At 30.2% G+C, this 21747-nt stretch overlaps 2 protein-coding genes across 5 annotated transcripts in view; one reads left to right on the top strand and one right to left on the bottom strand.

Annotated features, from left to right (window-relative positions):
- The window catches only part of LOC106459209 (chromobox protein homolog 1-like), a 31072-nt gene extending 21340 nt beyond the window's left edge, over positions 1-9732 (bottom strand). The window contains exons 1-3 of one of the 2 annotated variants that reach the window (XM_022385641.1): positions 9563-9728; positions 2308-2412; positions 1366-1499 (exon numbers count right to left, since the gene is read on the bottom strand). In XM_022385641.1, the coding sequence (XP_022241349.1) occupies positions 1366-1499; positions 2308-2310 (137 nt within the window). In that variant the 5' untranslated portion in view covers positions 2311-2412; positions 9563-9728. Of the gene's footprint in view, positions 1-1365; positions 1500-2307; positions 2413-9562 lie in introns of both variants that reach the window. The other variant, XM_013918816.2, reaches the window with a different exon arrangement.
- A 192-nt stretch (positions 9733-9924) lies between these two features.
- The window catches only part of LOC106459208 (heterogeneous nuclear ribonucleoprotein A1, A2/B1 homolog), a 33399-nt gene continuing 21576 nt past the window's right edge, over positions 9925-21747 (top strand). For 2 of the 3 annotated variants that reach the window (XR_002610528.1, XM_022385640.1), the window contains exons 1-4: positions 10362-10406; positions 15232-15495; positions 16108-16318; positions 18201-18347. Coding sequence is in view for 2 of the 3 variants with exons in the window: in XM_022385640.1 (XP_022241348.1) it covers positions 10377-10406; positions 15232-15495; positions 16108-16318; positions 18201-18347 (652 nt within the window). In the remaining variant the exon portion in view is untranslated. Of the gene's footprint in view, positions 10032-10361; positions 10407-15231; positions 15496-16107; positions 16319-18200; positions 18348-21747 lie in introns of those variants that run through there. The other variant, XM_013918812.2, reaches the window with a different exon arrangement.

Below are 21747 nucleotides of genomic sequence, written 5' to 3'. Positions count from 1 at the left end.
TATATATATATATATATATATATATATATACACACTCAACATGATAGGTACTTCTATAAAACATAAAAAAGTTTCAAAATAGTTTTAAATTTATTTTTAATCATATGAAAAGAGCAGTAGGGATAGTATAAAATATAAGTTCCTATTTAATAATTTGCAATTGAGGGGAAATAGCCAAGGTACATACAACATTTTGGATGAAAAATGAATTCATTTTTTGCATTAAAATGAGCCTTTTCTGAATATCAGATCATATTCAATTAGGTTGTTACCTATATTTCATGATGTTTTCAAACCTAACTACTGTTGACAGTCACCAAGATTTTGTAGCAGCTTCCGCTCTTGAAACTGTGCTACATAAAGTGAATTCTAGGGTTTATAGCTTAGTGAAAAAACAGGTCACTAACTAGCTAACAAGAATTTGTAAAAGGATCTAGACAATATTGCATAAGAAGAGTAAATTCCATTATTTTCAAAACATGCAATAGTTAAGTGATCTATCATGACAGCCAGAATGTCTTTACTGAAGGAAAACAAAGTCAGGGAAAACATACCATAAACTGAAACTAAGAGTACAATACATTCTCATAGCAAGATATTACAATAAAGTTTATGTCAAATTGTCATAATCAGTAAGAACTGATCCATTAAGATAAAATATGATGTTCCTAAAAAATAAAGCATAAACCTCTCTCAAAGGAAGGTATGATAAGTAAAATTTACCTTATAAACTCTGTGAAAGCTATGACTTTTCACGTAGTTTGTAGGTAATATATAATGACACAAAAAGGAAAGGAGCCATCACTAAATCTCCCAAAGAATAAATTAATCATACAAACATGGAAGCATTACTCCTTTGATATTATAGAGTTAGAATGATAGAAGATAACATTGTGTCAAATTACCAACTTCAAGAAAACTTGCAAGTACTCAGTTATCACATGTATATATTCATAATAAAAGAAGATTAAAAAATGTCGCAAGGTTTGCAAAACGAAATTACAAATACAAAATACTTTAAGTATTAGAATTTTTCAGAACTGTTGTAACAGTGAAAGCAACCTATTTAGTCCCTACACAACTTGAGAAAACCCAAATGATCAGAAGGGCCAAGTCTGACACCACTTTAAAGAGAAAGAAAAACGAGCTTGTCATGTGGTATTCAACCTTTATATTACAGTAATCAGTCAGTGCATTAGTCTTAAATTCTTATGCTGATTGTATGAAAATTAAATATCACAATAATGGTTTATCATATTTATGACTTATTCCATTAAACAAGACAACTTATCAAGTGCATAGTTCAGAAATCCCCTCACAGGAATTACGCAGTATTATTTTCTGAAAAACTATTATAACACTTACTCTGGGTATCCTTTCCATTTCAGAAAATACTCAACACGGCCTTGTACTACTCTTTTATCAACAACTTTTTCTACTGTATACTCTTCTTCAGCTTCGGGGCTGCCTTCCTTTTGTTTCTTTTTACCCATTTTACCCTAAAACAAATTATGGCTTAGATGTTAAAAATCTTAAAAGTTGTTTACATCATGTTTTATATTATCTACTCTACAATCCACACAAAATATGCCAGAAAATTGAATTATGCTAACTGTAATCCTAATGCACAAAATATTTCATTAATGAACCTGTTTTAAATCACACTCCAAATTCATTGAAGCAACCTGGAGTAAAAGAAAATTGAAGAAGAATTTCATTTTTACTGGAAAATTTCCAATGTGAACCCACCCAGTTTATAAACTTTTTTCACCAGCCAAATGAAAAAGATTTGGTATGTTATATAATTTCTCAATATTAAAAGTAGAATAACTGGTTCAGAAAATGTAAGCCAACTTAAATCAAACTACAATAATCATTTATAAAAAAAATATAAAGTAAATTATAATAAATGCCATTCAATTGAAATGTAGAGAAAATAAAAGACATCATGAATCTTGTTTATCTTTCAGTAGTTAATATTAAAACTTTCCTAGCTATGCAATGCTACCATACATTTAAGAGGTTGAGTAGATTATATACCTATTTACATAGCCACACATCATCCAAGGTTTTCTGATCAATTTTTAAACCCCAAAGTCTCCTCTCACCTTAAAGGCGAGTCTTGTTATTACACCCCTCTTAATGCACTTGCTAATATTCATATTCAAAATTATTCTAATATAACATACTCAACCCTCTATTATAAAAAGTGATGAATCAGTTATATTGTGGGCATTAAATTAGAATTTCAACTTCAATAAGCTTATAAATACTAATGCCCAAACCAAGATCAGACAGCAACCCTACCATGTATTATGTGCCCAGAGTGAAGCCATCACTGCAGCCAGTTAGCACAAACTTCTTGTGACAAACGATGACAAGCTAGACATCAGGAGAGGTAAATCCATGTCTCTTTACAAAAGAAAAATTTCTTATTGCAAATGTGATTTCTATTTTTAAAAAAGGTTGAAGACTGAAACCAGGAAACAAAGCAACAGTGCTGAATTTATTTATTTTTTAAATTTTTTGTCCATGGGGCAATATGGTAGAAAAGTCTACTTGCCCCCCCCCCTCTCCTCAGTTCACAAAACACACAAAAAGTACAATGTAACTTTCAGGATTTTGCTGTTACTTTACAGTAACCACTAACAAAAAATTATGATAAAAGTATTCCTGGTTTACTTTAATACTGCCAAACTAAAAATGGTGTTTTCTTAGATCTGACAATCAAACTTTACAGTTTCTTCTATATATATATAAATAAACATACACACACACAGTATAGTAACATTTTTGCATTAAACTGAAAATGTTAATGTGGTTGTGACTAAGGATTTGTGAATTAAAGGTATAAAGTTTCAGTTTGAGAATTATATATATATATTCTTTTTTAAAATTGTGTGTATGTGACAAATTTCAGTTTGGAATTATCAAGAATTTAAGCGGCACCCTAAAAATTTACTCTAGTTTTTCTAGCAATAGAAAAAACATGAAAAACCCACAAAAACTACATGTTCAAAGGGCAATATGAACACCACACCCCTGTATAGGTTATGTATTAGATTATTAACAATATGTACTGTTGAACTATTGTCTGAAGAAAATTAGAAAGCATTTGGAAAGCTAGCAATTAAAGATTTTCAACACCATATTTTAATAATTATTAACTTGTTAAAATTTAAGATGAAGTTTCAACTGTTGTTGACATGGGCATCTCCAGTAATAAGGCAAACAAGCAATGATGAAGGAAAACTAAACTACCTGAAGCAACAAATAGTGATAAAAATGCCTTTTTAAATTCAGATATTATGACTAGTGAAGTTCCTCAGGTGTTTTTTTGAGATCTTGTTATTCATTATTTTCATAAACAAATTTCCAAACTCATTCATACTAATATGCCAAGAAGAGCATCTATTAAAATTACTTCTATGTAAAAAGGTCTTGACTGTTTTATTTACGTAGTTTATTTTAAATGTTTCCAGGAGTAAAATAACTCCAATTTCATTGGCTGAACATTTTTACTCAAAAGTTATGACTTAAGAGTGTTGAAAACATTATTTGTCAAAACATTTTTGATAACAGATAAAATTTATACACAAACAAAATCATTGCTCATATCCTGAAAGAAAGATTCTTTTCAAATTAACATACTTCATGCCACTTCTCAGTATCGCATTTCACTTTCTATGATCTATTCCAATCAGTTACGTTCATATAGTTCTCTATTATTGATCCATGAAAACATTAGCACAGCTCAAGTACCAAGAAGTAATGTAGTGCTTACTAAAACAATAAGATCAGATTAACATAAAATTGTCTCCTTCACTACAATTTGTTGCAGAAATATATTGTTCCTATTGCAGTAAACTTAACTTATGAATAAGCCTACTGTTAATGTTACACGAGATACAGTACACTTGTATTGTGGAACATCACTCTGATTTCTTTTGTTTTCACACTGGTACAGGTTCTGTACTACTTTGTGTGTACATTTTCATGTACAAAGGTACTTTCTCCTGAAGGTATTGTACAGGGAGAGAGACTTTTCTTTACCTTTTTATATGTTTTTAAACTAATTAAACAATGTTAATTAAAATATTTTGTCATTTGTTTAGTGTAATTCTTGAAGAAAAAGTTTTTCATTTCTGCATAGCTGCAGAATTTTGCCTGTAAACAAAACAACTCACTAGTCATTGTTTTTCTTACACATACCAAAGACAAACTATTTTAGTAAAGGACCTATCACCCCTTGAGAATGTATTATCCATTTCTTGATTTTCAACCATATCCATTATTTTACACAGGCCATGGTTGAAACAATTATGGTGACTTGTCAAATGGTTTAACCACTTACTAATGAAACCACCTTTAAAAACAGCTATAAAAAAATATGTAAAAATGATTGAATAGCACAAGAAAAAATCTTTAGCTTGAAGTTTTTGTTATAGTTTTGCAATCGTTCCTTTCATTGTGAATTGTTATTTAAAGTATTTGTCTGTTAAACTACATCTGTTTGAAAGCTAGATATTTTTTCAGTTAAAACACATAGGTAACTCGACATAACTTATACTTTTTTAATAGTATAAATATATACTGTGTTGTTGTTGGGCTTAGGATTCTTCTACGGTAGGTGTCTGAATTATTAGCAATAAATTCAATAATAAATGAACAGCACACACTTCACTTGTTTTTAAAATAATATATATATATATATATATATAATACACACATGCACACACACATTCGGAACAAGTTAAACATGTACAACAGATTCTTCACACTATAGAGATTATAGGCATATCATAAACTATATAAATATAGTTCCAATTAGGCCTATTCAATTGCTTTACAAATTCAGTTGACAAGCCGAACTACCTTTCTCTATTTCTATTGCCAAATTATCCGTGCACTTACTTTATCATTGAGTTACCATAGCTTTATCCTATACTTATCTCTCTTTGTATTTCAGAGAATCGCCTGTCTATTTGTCAAAATCTACTGAGGCTAGTTCAGTTACTTTAGAACTCTCTTTGACAAAATAAACTATTCTTCTTATCTCTTTCAACACTGTTCGTCTCACTCTAATATATCAACCATCAGGCCTATATTAATAATTAGGCCTTCCACTCCTATGTCGAATAACTATGCTTTTAACTTTTCTTTGGCCGAACTCCTTATCATTACTTTACTTTCTCACTCGTCTCACACTATATATATATATTTATCACTTAATTGTCTGCTCACCTTCTAGAAATCTCTATATCCTAGACAGCAATAATTTAATGTGATTTTTAATAGCCTCAACATAAATGAATTATAAACACAACTTCCAAAAATCATCTGTTTTTAACTCTCTTATTATGCAAAAACTAAACAGTCATGAAATATTTACTCACAAAATTAATTAATTAATACTACCAACACTAAACAGTCTTTTATATCATCACACAGTCTTATAAAAGATTGAAGGCAAATACTTTTTCTTATCTTTAGTCCATTGTCTCAACTCTGACACAAACAGCACAAACTTTGTGCTCAGCCCATGTTTTGTCTTGGTCCTTAAGTTTCATTCCAAAATACACGTAATATGCTTTGACTAAGTCTGTAATGTTTTATCACAGATATAACAATATGTTTGGTCCATTTACACAACCTCTTGTGTCTATAGCAACAAAAAAATAATATTGAAAAGAAAAAAATTAATGTCAAAGTGCAAGTACAAACAAATACTATCCAGAAATGAATAATTCACTTATGTAAAAGTACATATGACATTTAATGAAGTATCTGTACGTGATGGAGAAAAACAGATATTTTCGGATTCAGCATACAGGAATTACTGTAGAACATGTAAAAATTTCACGACAATAAAACCATCATAAGCCTGTGTTATCAGTGACAGTAAAACATATTATCATTATCCAGTTATCAATTTATCTGATTCACAAAAGATCAGTGGGGATTACTGCATATTTGGTAAAAACCATGGAAACCTCATGGTCTTATTTCAGTCAACATTAGCAATTCATTCACCAAGTAGGGGAAAATTCATACAATTTCAGGAAAGATATTTTTTAGACAAAATAGGAGTTCACAAAATGAACAAATTGCAACCTTCACAAAAGGTCTATCATATAAAATCAAGGATAATCACTAAAATTACTTAAAAATCCAGTGGTTGAAAGTTAAGAAGCTAGTAGACACCATTTGTGTTTTTGTTATTGTTGTATGGGTTGTGGAGGGCATGTACTAACCATTTAATGAAAAGTAATTGAAATCACCCAGCTCTACTGATAACACACCAATTTCTCCTATTTGTCAAGAAAAAAACTTAAGTCATTTATCTTGGCTTAGGAACAGTTGTTATTTTTAACATAGCATTTATAATTATGCAAAAAAGAAGTTGAAAGAAAATATTAACAGCAAGTAAAAATTCAAAGTTTTACACATACAAGAGTCATCTGTTACAATGGATTTTCCCTGTTCATTAGGTGATAAATGTGGAAATCTGAGCTTGAGTACTACAATTAATAGGTATAACCTTTGGAAGTCTAAATGCAGACTTATTCTCCAACAGATTTTCCTCCTCTCATAAACTTAATGGAATGGTTTGATTGAAACAATATTATGCCACCTTAATTCTTCCATCAGTTTGGTAGATAATTATATGGATGTATGAGCTGTATTTAATGTGGTTTTTTTCCGTGCTATGAGTGTGAAGGCTGATCTACACTCATCAAATGACCTTCTGTAATCTTTCTTTTGTCAGTTTCAAGTAATGCATTTTATACAAACATTAAATATTATGCATAAATTAAGCTAGGAAAATCTACTTCTTGACCTACTCAATTTAAAAAAAAAATTAGTTCCCACCTAGTACAGGCTTTACTTTCAGTCATTTATAGTTTATTCTTCAAAACAAAGGAAAATAAATTACACGACTTCCACAATAAAGAAGACTATTGCTATTATAATCTTATTGTTCAGACTCAGATTTATTATTTTTTAACTGATTCAGATCTATAAAATTCCTATACCAGCCAATATCTTTATAATCAACATTTAGAACACATTAATTACAAAAAATACATAAAACAATTTAAACATTATTTTAACCAAAAATTAACCAGCATTGGTAAGCTACAACCAGTGAAAAAGGAATTAATTAAATATTCAACATTTTTAACCTCACACACTCCAAAATACTACTGTTCATTGGAGCCACGATAAAACAAGTCTGCAGCAAAAAAAGGTTTTCCAGGTTTTGATGGGTTAGCAATTTATTAATACTCTAATTACTACTGGCTATGCAGTGTACCACAGTGTTAAAAGATAAAATTTCCAGTTATCAATTATTGGGTTATAAGTCATCAGCATGGACAGAAAGCCTCTAACTGGGAATGGTAATAAATGCTTTTTTGATGAGCAGGTTATATGAAGTTAGATTTCAGCCTTTAACTTGTAAAGATGAACCAGAGGGAAGAAATGCAAAATTTAAGTTATAAGTGATCCTTTAATACAGCATGTGGATTAGGACTGGGCAATTAACATGATTACCGACGAGTATGAGCATTGATTACTTTGATTAATGTCACAAAAAATAATCAACTGACCAAAATTAGGATTTCTAATTACTACACTATCCAAGTAATAAATATATCATTATAGTTTCTCAAATTCTCGTTTTCATTTTTTTCAATTAATTCAAGTTTGTTCAGCTTTAAGCCAGCAGCCTTTTGATTAAGGAGACTTGCCTCATGATTCAAGGGTCTCAGGTTCAATTCCTAATGCCATCAAAAATGCTTGCCTTTTCAGCAACAGGGGTGTAACATCTAGTACTTTGTTTTAAGGCAAAGCCATTAAGGCTGTCACCATCCCTAATTTTGAAATATTGATTAGAGAGAAGGCAATTGGCTGGCAACACTAATCTCCAGCTCTTGGGCTACTTTAACATCAACTAAAGAGTAAACTGAAGGTTCTTTTACCTTGTATTGTGTTTCTAATTTATAATTGCATAGTTGTATTCTTTAAAGTTGAATAAGGTGTAAAATACTTTTTGCAGTGTGTTTATAATTTACATAATTGTGTTGTTAAATAAACTACAAATTCAATTCTTATACAGTAATACCTCAATAAATGAGGTTTCAGTACATTGAAATTTGGATTTTTTATCATTATTTTACACAGAAAGCAAAAATAAAGTAAAATAAATAAATACACTGAAATTAATAATTAAATAATAAATTTATTGTTCATTGTATAATATAAATAAATATAAAATTATAATAAGATATGGATTCTTAAGTATTGCACATCGAGATGCACATATATGTTGTTAACATTCATCTCAGTTGTCAGTACACCGTTTATTGTATTTATTGTTACGATAGCAGAAATCACGTGAAGCTGGTAACACGTCATGAGATTCTCGAAGGATCTTGACTTTTCCTGGCAAATCTAGGCTTTTCTAGGCACCCTCTATTTTAGTATATAAGCCCGGCAAATAAAGCGGAGATATAATTGCAGATAAGGAGATATAGAGACAGACAATCAAGTCAAGTCGTAAGTAAAGTGAGTGAATCGTTGTGAATTATAGCATGTTGAAGTTAAAGTGACTGTACAAATTAAGTGTATTGAGAAAGAATAAACTAGTTTTATCTAAGAAAGGACTTGTATCGCTGAAGTTCTTTGGAAAGAATATTTACGGAAATTAACAAATGAACAGAAATGCAACATTATGTTGATTCTTAATGTTAATACCGTATAATATTATTTTAAAATACATTGTCTTTACTATATGAATGGTTAAGTTATGAAAGCAGGGAATGCATCTTCCCAGTAATAGTGATACAAGTTATTCAATATATAAACAAAGCTCCAGGAATGCATCTACTTCATATATCAAGGTACTAATACTACTGTACAGTTTCCAAGTTACATCTGTAACATCACACCTCTTAACTTCTTGACTTGTGTTCCTGAAGATGACAGGCACTTGCACATCATGAATCTGCAACTCTGATCAAGGGGCAAATGTTTGTGAAGCAATATTCTTTACCCACCTAGTCACGTTTCAGCGTTTTACCCATGGGTTAAGTCACAAATATAAGGGTACTAATAAATTTTCATTAACATTTACAATCACTAATATAGAATTAAAATTTATAAGTATCGATTATTTTATTAAGGGAACAAAAACAGCATAAATGTTCTTCTATTAGAAGTCTAAGTTCTAGTTCTACACAGTAATTTGTAGTATTACTATTAATACTGCAATGCAATCGCACTTTTTCTTTATTTTTTAATAACTTGTGCAAGTAATAGATGTATTTCTTAATTACGGTGGCCTCAATGCCACCGGTTTTTGTGATTTGTACTTGTAGCATGGTATCATATTGTGCAGTAGCACTTAGTACTATTACTAGCAGTAGTATAGTATAAAATCTACTGGCACGGTGGCAGCAACGTTTTTGATCCACCTTAAGCTTAGCCTACGCTAATAACATCAGACTAAATTTATTAATAACACAGAAGGTAAAATTAAACAAAAGATATACCTTACCAAATTATCCGTTTCTTTGTACGGTATGTGGTAAATATAAACTGTTTAACCCTAGCCTTGTGTAGAACTAGTTAAATTTCAATGTATCTAAGTTTCTTTCTTTGTCTAACGTTAAGCTTCTTTCAACTTTATCTAAGCAAGCCAAGCCTATTGGTAATAACGGCCGAAAGCATGCGCAGTGTCAACAAAATCATTCCCTAAAAGCGGGAAAACTGTCATTTATTTTAGAAATAATTTTAAGCAAGCGATGGCAAACACACCGTATATTTATTCTTTAAGTAGTTATAAGTTTATCAAAGTCTTCAAACACAAAAATTAATAAAATTGCGGTAAGAATTTTTCATAAATGGGCTTCTCGATGAAGTAACGTCATGTATCACGTGACCTCCACCATTTTAATTTTCATATTCACACACTTGTCTGAAGTGTCTGACAGTTCTTTGTTAGTGTTATCATGGTTTCTTCGGATGTAAGTAATCATCTAATATATGTTTTCACTTTTGTTGAAATTTATGTATGTCGTAAGTTGATGTTTTAAGTTTATTACGATGTTACTTTAGTTATGTAATGAAGACGATGAAAAACACGGTTGACAACAACGTAGTAATACAAATAGAAAAGTGATAATACTCAGTAGCAGTGATGGTGGTTTTAAATTTAACTTTTTAAGGAATATCTAGTTACGCAACTTTTTGAATTGTGTGTGTGTACTTCATTAGTAATTTTTAAGATAAATCATTGTGGTTATTTCTCAAATACATTGTTGAATATCTTGGATATATACTTTAGTTTGCTGCGACTCAAAATAATCAAGATGCTGGTGGATTCAATTTCAACTATTAATGTATCATTGGTGTTTGTCTCGAACTCTTTAAATTTAAGATTTAATTAACTGGTTGATTATATTTAGTATTAATAACGATATTATCATATACTTGATAAAGTATAAACATTTTTTATATTATAAGGGAGAGTCATATTACCATTATTTCTAAACATATTTTAGAAATTGTTACTTAAAAGTTAAAGTTAAAATCTAAAACATGAAAAACAAAAACATAAGTATAACTGTTACTGTGGAATTTTTGTTGTCAATCCCTAATACTAATAGTAAGCTCAAACACTTAGTAACAGTAGCATTCACATTGTTACTTTTTTGTCCAATCAGTACTTGTGACACTGAAGCATCCCTTTCTATCTTTAAAAAAGCAAAGCTTTTCAGCAAAATCTTTATAGAAGCATCAAGTTTCAGCACATTAAGTTTTGTAATGGATTGTTAGAGCCTCTGTTAAGTCTGCCATAATGTCCACTGTGTTGGGCCCACTACTGGCCCTTTTATTCTTACAAAGAAATAATACTTTTAAATTCAGATTCTGTTATAATTTATTCAATGCATTAGCCATGCAATCGGCTGTTGTTTGAATACATGGACAAGTTCAAATGTAACTGTGTGACCCTGTTGGCTGCTATGGCTCCAATATTTTTAATTGGTCTGGACTAGCAATATTACACCCATAGTAAATTGAGTAATGTGACATTTTCAAATTATGTTGTTTAGACAAATATGTTAAATTCAGTCAATGTTTTGAAAGTTTAAATTATAAAATTGAATATTAATCATTATGAAATTCAGACAAGCAAGAAGAGTTTTAACGTATTTGATTATAACCTAAATTTAGGGGGTCTAAAAGAATTTTAGTTCCTGGCCACAGTAGTGTGTGAATGCGAAATTTTGATTGTTACACCCATTGCCTGCTATTTGTCAGTGATCAGCAGGTGAATGTTAAAACAGGGTGTTTGTTCAAATTGGCTGGATCAATAAGGATCAGTGATACATCAAACAATAACTCTTCATGCTCTACTTTCGTCTGGCCAGCTTCATTGGATCCAGAAGCATATACTATTTGAAAACATAGAAACAAAATTTTAAAACCATTAAAATTATTTTTAGCCATTGAATTTGTAGAAACAAGGCCATTCAATAAACTTTGTGGTGCAGATTACATATACATAGATATGTATGTCCAATTTGAACTGACAGCAAGTCAAAAAATTATATATATGTGGATTGTAAACATCCTATGCATTATCCTGAATACTGGGTGTGCTACAATATTCTGTGATAAACGTGGTTTGAGCAACGTATCAGTTACATCATGATATGACATAGAACAGGTGGATGTGTCTGTCAATTGTGATGTTTCAAGTTTACAACCAATGTCTCCTATTCTTTCATTGGTACATAAGTAAGCTCGTACTTCATTATTAACCCTATCGGCACGTGTTAAAGGACATGTCATCATGTTTGTTGACTTGCATTCAAAATTTTATTGAACGACTATTTTATCAATTTATGTCAATACGTTTGGTATAAAACTAATTATTATCCAAATGTTCGTATTATACATTATTTGATTTCTCTATGTAAAAGTAAATACTAAAAAAACACACCTGAACATCAATTTTTGTGTATCATGTGGTATGTTGAATGCAGCACTAGTTCAAATTAGATGTTTGTGATGTCAAAATACAAAGTCTATAGTTTTGTATGAATTAGGAACTTAAATTACTGATATTGACAAGCTAGAATATAAAACAAGAACCTTCTATCTTTTCTGTTTGCAAAAAAGCACTCGTACTGAATCAAACACAGTGGCTTGTCTCACCTCTTTCCATTTTTGGAAATGATCCCTTGTATACACTTTTATATATGATGTGAATAACCAATTAAAAGCTCAGAATGTCGCCCTAGTAATTTTCTCAGCCATTTTCAAATATAACTGCATCATCTTTCGAGTCAAACCGTCGTGCTGGTAAGTTGAGTTTTAGCCTGTTCAAAATGTTTTTAGACCCGAGTACAGCATAGTTACTAAACTTGATAAATTATAATGGAATTCTATGGTATCGACAAGCAGAAACCAAGTACAAAGGTCGTAAAAAAAGAAAAAGAGAGATTGTTTGCTTTACTTCATTTACTGTTGTATGTTTTTAAAAAAATAAGTGTAAGAAATTGTTTGTAAATAGTAATAATCTATATACATATATATTGTATAATAATTGAAATGTGACTGTATTTTACAAAATACTAGTCCACTAAAACACAGCCAAGACGCGTGTGCCGCATCATTGCAACTTCTGTAATAATACTCAGGCATGACTGGATAGTCAATATGATAAAAATAATAAATATATATAAATGTATAATGTTATGAGATTTAAGTTATTTAGACTAAACATTTGTGTTTTCGTGTTACAATCTGTAGTCATTCTAGAAAGAAAGAGGAATACTATTTTTTTTTTCCTAATTTTTATGGTGGTTATGAGGTCGGTCAAATTGACAGAATCCATATAGTTAGGTTAGAGAAAATAATGGACAAAACTTAGTTTTACTGAAAACAAACATTTGAAATGTATTTAGGAGGTTTTAAAGATTACAAAAATAATATAAGATTTTTGGGATGAAGAATGGATTTTTAATCATAACATGAAAAGCACTTGGCACTCGTACTAGTAATGAAACAGACTCGATATTTTCACAAACAAATCTTTAGTAAAAATACTTCATTAAAAAAAACTGATTTTTTTCTGTACAAAAGACTTGTAATCATAACTAAAAGTCTACCAAATTTTGTGAATATACACATACAGCATTAAAAGTTATAGTATAAATACTTAACATGTGCAGATGTGTATACGAACTTGTGTATTTTATATTGAGCCTGTTGCAGAAGGTTTAACATTTGGTTACTGGCTATTTTAATTTCATTTATCCATATATTATGAATACACATGTCTGAGTTTGAAATTGATGGACCTTATTGGGACTACATTTTATCCTACCTTGACACGTGTGTTATATGTATCAGGTTACCAGGTGAAGCAATAATTTGATATCAATCATCAACATTTTGTTAACATTGTTCCAATGGGATAGTTGCTTGGAGCAAAAGGTTGACTTACAGATATGATTTTTAATTTTGTCATTAATTATTAACTACATAATTGAAGTTGCAGTGTAAAGCTACTACTTTGTGACTGTGGAATCCAATGATGTGTGAATTTTTTTGTTAATTTCATTATTTAAAAATTATCAAAAAACTCCTACAAAATTGCATTTGAGGAACTACTTGGACTGTTTGGAGGAGGCTGTTTACAGCCCTCATGCATTTTTCATATGTGGAGGACTGACATTTATAGTAGGGGTAGCATAATGAGGTTTTTGTTAATAATGTGTTAGAGAGAACAACAGTCCTATATTCCCACAAATAAACTTTTATAATCTCTAACAATGGTTCAAGATAAGAATTGGTGTTTACAATTATATTTGTTATAAGACATTAGTATTAGGCTTATTACATTTATAAACTATTTTCTTAATCTAGTCAAGAGGAGGAGAATACAAGGGTAGTTCACCCAAATTGTTTCTAGCTTCAGAGCTCAACAATAATGATCTCACAAACATTATGAAGCAAACTTTCTACAACTGTGTACTAAAGAGAGATAACCATCAGCAGGTTATTATATTGGCCAAAATTCTTTATATTGGATATATATACATATATCTATAGAAGTACACTTGGTATGGATAAATTCATTCATAGTTACAAGTTTCTGATTGGTTTGCCTATCTAACAGCCTTAGAATAGAATGGGTTGGAAAAAACCTAAAAAAAATAGAAATGGAAAGGAGAATAGTTACTTGACAAATACAGAGTAACAAAATTTTAAGTATTTTTTAAAGTACATTTTGATGCCAAGTTTATTGACACGATGATAAAGATGTTTTAATATAATTCTGTAGAGAAGTCATTGCATGTGCACTTTGACCCACCCGCATCCAGTAAGTTAAACGCAGCCCAGTACAGTAAGCTTTAAATTATCTGATTTAGTGGTTTCTCAACATGCACACGTGCTTATAAAATTCTTTCGATCCTTTGTTATAAAATGTAAACGTAAAATCATTTTAACATGTTCTTTTTAATATTCTGACTATATCAACATTTTGTTTAGAAGCTTATATTTTGTATACTTACAGAGTTATATATTTAAAGGATTTCTGACTGATGATGGAACTAGAAAAAATTCTGAAACATCCATAATTAATTTCTACAGTACAGATGCACTTGAGTTAGGCTTTTGGAAAAGACCGTTTTCATTAAACAGTTGTTTTTGATGTAATTTTAGGCCATCTGATGTATTGTTTTTGCATTGAAATACATTCTTTGACTTTTTTTTTTATAATACCTTTATATTTTTGAAGAAATCTTTGTACCGTAGTTTTTCATATTCTTCTGTGGAAAACATAGTCGATGTGAGCATATCAAAAATAATTTTATGTTCAAAAGTACCAAGGGTTACTTGTTTTTGCATCATAATGCACAATTCTACTTTAAAAATAATTTGTGTGTGTGAAATAACCCAACGTCATAACTTTTGTATCTTCTAAAAAGTCTTTGTACCATAATTTCTTATGCTCTACTTAAATTGTGTATCTGATGTGGGTTTTTCAAAGTGACTAGTTTATCATCAAAGGGATTTCTTTATGGCTACTTAGAAGCTTTGAATAGTTAATGACATTATTCCAGTTCTACTTGGAACACAGTGTATTGTCTAATTGTATATCTTAACTTCTTTTATAATAACATAATATTTATTTTTTCTAACTTCTAGAGTGACATGGAGCCTGAACAGTATTGTAAGCTTTTTATTGGAGGTCTTGATTACAGAACAACAGAAGAATCTCTCAAGGCACATTTTGAGCAATGGGGAGAAATTGTGGATTGTGTAGTGATGAGGGATCCAAATACAAAGAAATCTCGGGGTTTTGGTTTTATTACTTACAAAAAAGCACATATGGTTGATGATGCACAGGCTGCTCGACCTCATAAAGTTGATGGTAGAGAAGTTGAACCAAAACGAGCAGTTCCACGGGAGGTAAAGATATTTAAGAGTTTTGCTAGCTTTTTCAATTAAAATATTGATGAACAAGGTCCTCAAACTGTTTCATTTGCCAAGCTATGCCAAATTAGGTATTTGATTTGAATTCCTTTGTCACTCTCCAGCTAGTGTTAATGTTTATAGCAAACTTATTCCCAATCTAACTAATCTTACACCCAATTTTAATATGGTTGGTGTACAAAATTGTTTGACTTAAAGGTTTGCTTATTTTTTATCTTTTTAATAGAAATATGTTAGCTAAATGAGTTATGTCTACAGTTACAATTAGAAGGTTGACTTATTGTATAGTTTTAAGTTTTGAATAGAAAGTTTTGTGTTTGTGTTTTGATATATAGTAGATTACACATGTATTAAAGACTCAATGTGCCAATATATTTTTCTAACAAAATCTGGTATGGGTTGCAGAAGTGTAAGGGCTTATGGTGTAATTGAGTTCTTCATTTAATGTTTTAATTAGATGTGCTTCTCATCATATTTTATGTATTATATTGTTGGACTAAGTTTTATTTCTGAAATGAAATTAAAAACTAAGTTATAAACTCAGTTTTTAAAATAATTTCTTCTTTACTCTCTCCATTTTATTTAAAGGACTGTGGAAAACCAGAGGCACAGGCAACAGTGAAAAGAATATTTATTGGAGGACTAAAGGATGATGTTGAAGAAGAAGATCTTAGAGACCATTTTGGACAGTATGGAAATATTGTCAATGTCAATATTGTTACAGAAAAGTCAACTGGGAAAAAACGTGGTTTTGCTTTTGTTGAGTTCGATGACTATGACTGTGTGGATAAGATTGTGTGTAAGTGCAGAGATCACTTTGTGTATAGTAAATTTATTCATACCACGGCTGACATTGTGCACACTGTTGATTAGATTACTTAATACCTAAAAAGTTTTTGTTTACAAAATTGGATTTTTTATTTTATCTGCCTAAGGAAGAGGCTTTTAAACTAACAAAAAAAAGGCTATTCATACATTGGGTGTGAACAGAACACATGTAAAATAAAGAAAAAATTGTTTTCAAGAACAAATGAATAGAGACCAAGAAAAATGTTTTATGCACAAGTTGTAATAAGATGGGAGAGATATTTTTAGTAGAATTTCAATCTGTGACAATCCTAAACAAGTTGACAAATTTAAGCATTTAATGAAAAGAAATAAATTAAAATTTGACATGTCATTGTTGAAAATACTTAGTACTTGTTTTTGTATTTTAAGGGCATATATAAGTAATTATTTTTATATAAATAATGATTTCTTAATTCTGGTTTAGTATATTTCATAGGATGTTTTAACACTCACTGTAGGCAGGTCAAAGTGTGCAATTCATGATGATTTAGTTACATTCAAAACTTAATTAAATTACTTTATTATAGTTCTATACAAATAAACTTAGCATTAAAACATAGTTAATGACTCAAATTTTAAAACAAGATCTTATAAAGAAATGTTTTTAAAAAATCCTCAATCTCCCTTGGTATGAGAATTATGATATTTTCTTAAGTATTCCCTCTTTAATTTATTTACCACCCCTCTGAGAAGTGTGGAATTTAAAGTAAAATTACTCATTATAATATAGATATTACTTAGGTATAGCATAATTTTTATTACCTTTCATCTTATTTGTTTATGGAGTTTTAAACTAGAAAATCAAGCCCACTTACCATGCACACCTGTCACATCCTTTCTTTTCCAAATTTCATGTTTCAATCTTTAAAATGATGTTTTATTTTATGTTCTTTTCATTACAAAGCATTTTCTATTTTATTGTTCAAGTGAATCACATTGACAAGCTTAGCTGAATTTTTAAAGCTTCTTATAGCATAGTTAGAAAGTCAGAAAAATTATGATAATTGTAGGACATTGTTTGCTTTTTTTGTTATTATTCTGCGTTCTTAGTTGCATTACTTAAGTAAATAAAAAATTAATGTATAGTACCATTAGCATTAAAAAAAAGTAGGCTTAAAGTTTATCAACAGCAAAAAAGGACCCAGCTAAGTATATTTCTTGTTTTTCAAGTGTATTTATTATTTTTTATTATAAATGTAACTAAAATGTAAAAATTAGAGACTTATTGAGTTAGATTAGGTAAAGTAATGAAAAATAATAATAATAATAATTCAATGTACAAATTCTTTAGTAAAAATATTTCATTAACAATTCTGATTTTTTTGTCATCAAAAGACTTGAAATGTTTACTAGCTTGAAAATTTTCATGAAGATACACAACATATTAAAGGTTGTAATATGGAAACTGGTCATTTTGGGGTCAAGAGGTTGATGTAAACCACCCAGCCCATAATAAGGGGGTTAAAGTAAATAAATGCTTTTGTTACCACTCTTAACCTTTTCAAAAAGTCACTAGCTCATAGTTAACTCATGTAGTTAAGTTGTTGATACGGTTAATAGTTTAAATTTAAAAATACAAAAATCAAAACTCTATCTGTTTTTTTGGCAGTGACAAATGAAAGTGCTGGTGATAAATACAAGTGATCATAATACTGTAGTGATGGGCAGTTTTTTGTCATCTTTTTCTACAATTCAACCATGTGTTGTGAAGATTAGCTATGAAAAAGTAACATATTCATGAGATTTCTTAAAAATGTGTTGTAAAAATTTTTATCTATCTTAATAAAGCAGATCATGATGGAATTGTAAAATATATAATTCTTTAAATACAGTGAAAAAACATCATATTCTGAAAGGAAGAAAGACTGAAGTAAAGAAAGCTCTGTCCAAACAAGAATTAGAGACTGCTAGAATGAGAGGTTCGAGTAGTCGTGGGTCAAGTGGTGGAGGAAGAAATTCTTCATATGGGGGAGGAAGAGGTAATTCCTATTTAAGGTTTATCCTCTATTTCATATATGATAATTTTAACTATATGGCACAGTTTGAGACAATAGTCATTTGTATACTGTAATTTTTAGGAATATGTGAAAGTTGATGATCTTTCTTGTAAAGCTGTATTTTTATCAGTTTTTGATCTGGTGCTCTTAGTGTTTCATGAGTGTCTTTAAAAAGAATAAATAGATAAGCTTGATTGCAACTTACTAAGCTCTTTATACTCTCAAAACATGAATACATGATATTCATGTTCATTTACATTGCTTAAATCAAATGGGGAGATGTTAGTCGTTGTAAAAGAAATTGTATTAAGTTTTCGTCCAAAAGTGATAGTTGATCTTGGTTTAAATATTGTATAAGCCTGATATTACAATCATATTGACAAATTAGCTTGAGACATTTTAACTCTATATGCACAGATGGGTGTCAAGGTGAGCATGCCAGGACATTTTAAAGAGTGCCATTCAACGTGGTATTTATTTTATTACAGAGTTATAACCATTTTATCCTACATTGCTGATACGGTAACAATTCATGATACAGGAGAGTAAATACTAAATACAACATGCAACGATATTGAAAAAAAAACTGTAGATATGCATTTTGGATGTTCTGCAGATTATACATTATGCAAATTGTGTGATGAACAAAAGTGTTATTCTTCTCATGACCATCATCTTGCATTCTGAGACAGAATGATGACAATTCATATACTTATCTTGAATACATATACTTTTGTAACACAGACTACATTTCACTAAAAGCTTGCCACTTTTTTATATATATATATATAAAAATACATTTAATAAATTTCAAGATCGTGCTTTTCCAATGAGGGGGTCTGACCAGTTGACCAACCTTGTGCACGTTCATTAATCTAATAAAAAAACACTAAATTTTCATTGATACAAAGGAAAATATCAGTTGTTGAAAAACACAATAAAGATACAGGTGTTACATTTCAAACAGGCCACAATGGTTGTTTGTATTGGTGAGCATAGCCATCAAAAGCACTGAAATTTAGTTCTTAATTAATATATAAACATTTTTCAGTCTGGCATCTTGATTTTTACAGGGGAGAAATGACCAAGTTTTGAAAAATTCTGTGATTTATCTCCTCTAAGTACTTTCAAAATAATTAACTTTTTGATGTGCTTTATCTTTGTTTTGGATAAAACAATTAAAAAGTATTGAAACTGCTAGCCCTAATTTTTTGATGTTTGTCTCCTGTTTTTATTATTGGGATGGTGCGTATCATTAAACTTCTGTGTGTAGATACTATTTACCAGTGGATGAAAAAATTCTGAAAATTGAGCTTTTCAGAAGTTGGTATTGTCAAAAACTCAACTATCCACATGTTCTGTTTTACATTTTTTAAGTTTTTTAAGCTGATTAAACCATAAAGATATCCTTTCTTTCCTTGTATAGTTCACTAGATTGTAAAATTTCTTATTACACTATGAGGGGCTTCTGCCTTGTTAGTTATTGATGCTTTTCTGTTTGTATGCCATGGAAAGGTAATAAATTAATTTAACGAGTTTCCCTTCATGTTTAGTTATTTTAGTGAAGTAATTGCTCTGGCAGTTAATTTTATGTTTATAAGAATATGCAAGACTTGTAACTTGTGATCGTGGTGAACACTAGCTTCATATTTCACTCCTTGGACAAGGATGGAGACCATGACATGGTGTCATCTTTTTTTGAACAAATGTTCATAATTAGTTAAAGAAATGGATAAGTTTCATGTATAAAATAGAGTAAGATAGTATGATAAATATTGTTTATTTACATTCATTTTAATGTTTTAAATCAGAGGTGCACTACTCAGTTTTTTTGTTGGGGCCAATTTGGAATGTGATTGAGAATTGGAAGGCCATAATATTTCTTCCTCCAAAAATTTTTGACCCCTTTGCATTTTCTACTAACTCTAAAGACTACTTAACAAAATTTCTATTAAATTGTGATGCAGAAACTCAAATATTTCCATCGAATTAAAAAAGAAAAAACTTTAAACTTCACACACTAATTTTGTGTCATATAAAATGAGCTGGCTGACCAAATTCAGATCACAGGTGGATTTTTCTTATTGTAGTATTTCTTTCAGCAATGTGACCTTGCTCATGACATCATTAGGCCTGTAAGATTATGGGGGTCATGCATTACAGCATAGTAAGTAGCTGTTATGTAGTAGTGTTTATTGCATCGTATATCATAAATTAACCAAAAAAAGTCAAATTTACATTTTAAAAGGACAAATAGATTTGTTTCTGTTAATACATTACTTACTAGTGGAGTCAGATTCAAGTGCCTATTCACTCACTCCACACACACACACACACACACACACACACACACACACACAGTGTCTCTCCCCAGGAGCCCTAAGAATACATGTGAGGTTCAGTAACAGTTGGTCTCATGGTTCACCAGTTATAAGCAGATACATCAGACTTTTCTAATAATAGTTCAGATTTTCTTACTGATTTGCATGCTTTACTGTGGATCCAACTGTTTGTGGTTTTGCATTGCACTACTACAGAGTCATGTTCTGCACTAAGGCTGAGACAATACACTAAATCTACAATGTGATAAATGTCACACTACCTGAAACATTCTCCAAATCTCTCTTTGAAAAGAGGGAAATTTTTATATTGACGTAGAACCATTTCAAAAGAGCACATTTAATTACCAATAAAGAACATAGTATTTGTTTTGTTTTAAAACATGAACTCTATTTTATTTGTTTTGTAGAGCCATTTTATTAAGTGACAGGAAACACAATATTTCCACATTGTTGATCTGTAAAGCACTAAAGGTTTTGATTATTATGTTCTTTACTTTCATATAGCTTAGTCTGATTGCTCTGGAACTTGAATTCCAGAAGCTGCCATGCACACATTGTATAATGGGATACATCTACATACGTGGAACTAAGCCTTTATGATTACCAAATCAATAAATGTAGCATATTACAAATTAAAACAAAATAGCATATTTATTGCACTGTTATGATATATAAGCTATGAAACCTGCTGGATAATTTTATAAGTTTGCATTACAAGGGTAATTGAATTGTTGCACCCCTAATCTGTTCTTCAGAACCATGGGTGTGGTTCAACATATAAGTCAAATGTGCATTAAAACAGGTATCACTTGAAGTGTTGATGGCAGTTGTGACTATAGGTACATATGTTACATATATTCATACAATAATTTTGTTGTTTTTTTATTCTTTCTACTCTACATGCGTTGCCAGTGATTATTACCATATTTTTCGGTGTATAAGATGCACTTTTTTACCCCAAAAGTTGATGTCAAATTCTGCTTGCGTCCTATACACCGAAGGTATGAATAATATATATGTATATATACGATAAACACAAG

Source organism: Limulus polyphemus, unplaced genomic scaffold, assembly GCF_000517525.1.
Source record: "Limulus polyphemus unplaced genomic scaffold, Limulus_polyphemus-2.1.2 Scaffold575, whole genome shotgun sequence".
Taxonomy (NCBI): domain Eukaryota; kingdom Metazoa; phylum Arthropoda; class Merostomata; order Xiphosura; family Limulidae; genus Limulus; species Limulus polyphemus.
Note: the sequence above shows the minus strand (reverse complement) of the source record. Positions and strands in the feature narration are given on the sequence as shown.